This window comes from Amphiura filiformis, chromosome 18, assembly GCF_039555335.1.
Source record: "Amphiura filiformis chromosome 18, Afil_fr2py, whole genome shotgun sequence".
Lineage (NCBI taxonomy): Eukaryota > Metazoa > Echinodermata > Ophiuroidea > Amphilepidida > Amphiuridae > Amphiura > Amphiura filiformis.
Window position 1 is genome coordinate 6561783 of NC_092645.1, and position 6000 is coordinate 6567782.

The window sequence follows — 6000 nt, forward strand, 5'->3', positions numbered from 1 at the left end:
AAATACTGTACTGCGCAGGTCAGCAGCCAATCACGTCGCGCTTTTGCCCTGACGTCAGACGCAAACTAGTTTTTTAATTTGGTCTTCAATTATATGCAGCACACATATGACATTTGACCTGTTACCGATATATGTAAAACTGTATGTCCAATGGTACATTTGCTGAATCTTTACAATGGGACGAATACATTGGTATGGTTTTTAACCAGAATGGACCAACTTTGATATTTGGCCCCTAATTAAAGTACTAGTGGCCATTTTGGGTTTATGATAATAAGCTCCTCGAGACCTCATAGAAAAATATGTTGCAATTAGTTCGAAGTTGATGAGATAAAGAAATTAATAGATTGATTGCATTACGTAATGTATTTATTCATCAGTGTTGTCACCAATGGTGTCTTGTCATTTGTGCGTGCTGGTGAAGCGACCAGATCCGTCAAGCGGGGATGTCTTCCGATGGTCCCTACCGTATAGCGAGAGATGTCATTGCCAAGGAGTGGTAGCTCCTCGGAAGTTTACCAAAACATGCTTTGGGTATAAAGACGTTACCAGCGATATTAAGCTATGGTTTGTCGATGATTCTGCTCCACTAACCAAACATATGAATTGGAACAAAGAGACACTTGATATCCTACTGGAGCGAAAGGAATACTGTGGTAAGTACATAATAAACGATAGGGAGTTTGCGAAATGCAGTTCAAAAACATAAATCGACAGTAGCAGTTAAATACTTTAATTTAAAGCCATATTGTAACATAAAGATAGATTGGTATTTCTTTTCCATAAAATGTTAGCTTTTGTCTCCTAATTTTGAGCCGAACAAGTGAGGTAAAGCAAAGAAAATTGGAATTTACTACCAGCACCAATGCGTGTTACTCCGGCGGTCGTAACACGGTACGATCCTTTGGTGTGTGTGTATAACCGTACCGCATGCCGTGTACGTACTGTGTTATGAACATCGTTCGACTAATATTTCCATCGTAATAATAAACCGTCTCTCTCATAAAGACGGTTTATTCAAAATCTCTGATTCTGATAAAACTATAGCACCTAAAGTCTTGATTTTTGCAGGGTATCTTTGTATACGTAAGTACATCACAATCGTGTAACAACCAGAATTAAACAATTATTGACAACTAAAGTCCATAATTATTACTACTATTATAGTTTATGTAATCAAGTATTTTGGTTGTGGTTTGTAAAACAAAGGTATATGATGTTGCACAAGTCTTATGAATCTTATTGGCCCCTGATGCCCAACGATGCAGATCCCTTTTATGTGATATTTTGTTCCATAAATACCCTAATAATTTCATTTGGTTCATTTGGGTGAAGATGGCAATATGATTAACACACATAATAGCCACTGAGGTTTAGTTCTCTGGAACCCTGGGTATACATAGAAGTATATACGGTGATAATAAAGGCTTATTTTCAAATCAATTTTAAATGAAACTATAATGTTTTTTTCTTATCAATGCCATTTTATAATAAACAAGCTACTTGTGAAAATGATTGGGAGCTGTTTGGAAATTATTGTTACCAAGCCACAAGTTCAGACATATCGTTTGATGCTGCAGAAGATGCATGTCAAAAACAGGGTGGTCATTTGGCAAGTATCCATAGCCAAGGCGAGCAGAAGTTTATTGAAGGTAAATGACTTGGATGATAACGATACAGATTGAATTTGGATGTGATTATATTCGATACTTTGCCGATAACATTACAGGACGATCACGTATTTGTATCGAATATTTAATGAATTGAATAATAATAATTTATTTAGGGCCCTACTTATTTTTTCTATATTTTGTAAATTTTATTTAATTTATAACACCTGTTAGACATCATGGAGTTATTGATCTATTATTTACATTTTGTAATACATTTTTTTTGAATGAATTGTTTTTAGGTACAAATCATTATTTTTCCCTCTACATTGTATAATTTGTAGTCTTTGTAGCCTGAAATCGGTTACACACCCCACTTGCTCTTCTGTTTGCTTGTTTCAGTTAATGAAATATGATTAAGAAATAAATTAATTACTTAATTATTCATCTTTTTATCTGTTTATTATTCAATTAATTAATTAAAAGGGCATTTCGTGATCCACAACCTCATCCCCCCACTTTTCTCCAAAAAAGTTGAGATTTTTATACCACTGGAAACCTCTGTCTACATAATGTTTATGTACCAAAAATTTCTTGCAGATTAATTCGTTTAGCAAAAATATCGTCAAATTTGAATTTCTTTCTGGTATACCAGAACGAAATTACAACAGTGGCCTATGGAGCAGTGTAATACACATAATCGTGCATAACTCGCTAACGCAAAATCGGAATCAACTGAAATTTTGGGAATAAGCTTTTTTCGTGGATATCTATTGATAAATGTCATAAAAAGAGAATGCTAGGATCACGAAATCCTCCTTTAAATCAAATTATTTATTTGTTTATTTCTTTCTTTATCTCTTTCACAGACCTGTACAACATCGCTGATAATTACTGGATTGGGTTGACCGATGCATTGAATGAAGGCACATTTGTATGGACTGATGATAGCACGGTAAGAGCTACAAAATGTTTCATTCAACAACCATTATTTTCGTTCCTTTCTCTTCAAAGCAGCAGTCTTTCATGAAGGTAACCATGGAAGTAAGGAATTAATTAAATACCCGGGATCGATACACGTGAATGTGCTATGCACGATTTGATATTCAGACGATAAATCTTTGGATACCGGGGTAGAAAATGATGAATATCTCCCGTAATTTTTTGGTTCTAAAGAAGCCATATTTAGATCCTTGCACTTGAACATATGTTTTGAAAGGATATGATAGTCATTAGCTTGAGTATTGAGAAAGAAGCGTGCGTCTTGAACTCAAAAACTGACCAAAATTTTGATTTTATATTGCGTTGGTCCCGTATGGACTACAGCGCGTAGGCTAGCTGCACTAACTTCTCCCGTGGAGGCAGTATAAAAGTCGATGACCATTGACCTCAATGGCGTATACAAGCTTACTCACACACAGAGAGGTCAATTACCAGGCTATTGTCAGTAGCTTTCATGTCCCTCGGCTCGTTATGCGTCTCAAAGGTCGGAACAAAAATTTCTTTCCTTTCTCTTCAAAAGCAGCAGTCTTTCATGAAGGTAACCATGGAAGTAAGAAAGAAGATAAAGAAGAGGAATATACTAAACACACACAGCCACAAACTAACAATTAAAACCATATTATAACATTTCTGTAAAAATAGATTAGTATTTATTTTCCTTCAAATGTTAGCTTTTAATTTTGGAATTTACTACTAGCGTCAACGCATGTTACTTCAGCGGTTGTAATACGGTACGACCCTTTGATGTGTGGGTATGTGTGTGTCCCACACGCCATGTACGTAATGTGTTATGTGTTATGAACATCGCACACGTGTTCGACTAATATTTCCATCGTAATAATAAAACGACGGTTCCTGCGTTTTATTCAACATCTCATATTTTGATCAAACTACAGCACCTAAAGTCTTGCTTTTTGCAAGTATCTTTGTTTACTAAAGTACATTACAATCGTGTAAAAACCAGAATTTAACATTTTTTGAGGGCATTCTCCTCATCAAATGTTATAATATGGCTTTAATATGAGTAACGACAACACACAAATTCTGGCAAACCTGTACAAAGATATCATTATCAAATTAAACTAGCTTCATAAATGGTGCGATGTTTTTACATTTTTGAAAGGTTGATTACACATACTGGGGTACAGAGGAGCCCAATGGAAAGCAGGAGGAAGCATCAATCTAGCAATCGTTGGCATGACGCTCCTTGTGATTATTCTGAACAAGTTGGAAACATGGCATACGTCTGCAAGAAGGAAGCTGTACAAAATTCAACCAGTTAATTCCACCGCTTGATCCTGGATGTTGGAGAGTTTACACAAGAAAATAAAAAACATTCAGCATGATAACAACAACAACAACAACAACAACAACAACAACAACAACAACAACAACAACAACATAATAATAATGATAATAATAATAATAATAATAATAATAATAAAAATAATAATAATAATAATAATAATAATAAAAAATATACATTTCGGTTGAGCGTATGCCAAATTTTAGTCTCCACAGCAGCCAGTTTGGTTCCGCTCCCTCCACACAAACAGTCTGCCAATGGTCACGAACTGGTCCTTTTGATTCGCTAACGGTTTTCTGCCGACGTCATCCAGCTTGACGTCAAACAAAGCTTTCAATTGGTCGATCGGCTAGACGGCTACTTTATTATTCATGAGCAAGTTTGACCCGCCATCTCGCCAGCTAGACTGAGGTCAATCAAGTTCCCGTATGTACAGCTCTACGGCTACAAACGTGTAGCCAATCAGAAACGGCGTTATAAGTGGCCATTGGCAGACTGTTTGTGTGGAGGGAGCGTAACCAAACTGGCTGCGGAGGAGACTAGCCAAATTTGGGATATTCAGTCGAAGCCGAATGCGCATTATGACCGTATTCGTTGCAGTGGACCCGATATTGATACCGCAGCATACATTTAATAATTGAACGGAACCCAAGATTTGACAGCCCAATGAGTATGAAGATGAGGATGGTATCATGGTTCTTCATCAATGACATGACGCTGGTTGCGATTATTCTCAACAATTCAGAAACATGGCATGTACAAAATTCCACTGCTTGATCCTGGATCCTGGACAGTTTACACAAGAAAATAAAAAACCATGCAGCATAATAATAATAATAATAATAATAATAATAATAATAGTAATAATAATAATAATAATAATAATAATAATAATAATAATAATAATAATAATAATAATAATAATAATAATAATAAAAAAATACATGTATACATTTCATTTGCAATTTAATAATTGAACGGAACCCAAGATTTGACAGCCCAATGAGTATGAAGATGAGGATGGTATCATGGTTCTTCATCAATGACATGACGCTGGTTGCGATTATTCTCAACAATTCAGAAACATGGCATGTACAAAATTCCACTGCTTGATCCTGGATCCTGGACAGTTTACACAAGAAAATAAAAAACCATGCAGCATAATAATAATAATAATAATAATAATAATAATAATAATAATAATAATAATAATAATAATAATAATAAAAAATACATGTATACATTTCATTTGCAATTTAATAATTGAACGGAACCCAAGATTTGACAGCCCAATGAGTATGAAGATGAGGATGGTATCATGGTTCTTCATCAATGACATGACGCTGGTTGCGATTATTCTCAACAATTCAGAAACATGGCATGTACAAAATTCCACTGCTTGATCCTGGATCCTGGACAGTTTACACAAGAAAATAAAAACCATGCAGCATAATAATAATAATAATAATAATAATAATAATAATAATAGTAATAATAATAATAATAATAATAATAATAATAATAATAATAATAATAATAATAATAATAATAAAATACATGTATACATTTCATTTGCAATTGATAATTATGAGTTGTAAACACCTAGTAATAATAATGATGATAATGATAATATTCCATACTTGATGTCAAATCTGTAATATTGGTTTTTACATTTTTGAAAGGTTGACTACAAGAACTGGGGATCACGCCAGCCCGGAGATCAGGCCACTGAACAGGATTGTGTCATGGCACTTCATCAATCTAGTGGTCTTTGGCATGACGTTCCTTTTGATTATTCTCAACAATTCGGAAACATGGCATACGTCTGCAAGAAGGAAGCCGTACAAAATTCAACCATTAATTCCACTGCGTGATCCCCGTCTGGATGTTGAAGAGTTTACACACGAATATAACATTATGCAGTCATGTCTACAGCAGAATTCACCACGACCTTTGCAGGACTTATACCACATTAAACCAAGATAAACCTCATTGAAAACAGCTCAACTATGTTAAATCAGGGATGTGTCTCATAGCCCTGGTTAAATCCATAAACATATGTTTCTGATTTACCTGTAGCGA

The 6000-nt window shown here is 34.8% G+C and overlaps 1 protein-coding gene across 1 annotated transcript; it reads left to right on the plus strand.

Moving 5' to 3' along the window:
- Positions 1–391: 391 nt before the first annotated feature.
- Positions 392–5792, plus strand: LOC140139702 (type-2 ice-structuring protein-like). The gene is made up of 4 exons (XM_072161404.1): positions 392–656; positions 1500–1652; positions 2480–2565; positions 5601–5792. The coding sequence occupies exons 1-4, from the start codon at positions 392–394 to the stop codon at positions 5790–5792; spliced, it is 696 nt and encodes a 231-aa protein (XP_072017505.1).
- The last annotated feature ends 208 nt before the right edge of the window (positions 5793–6000 follow it).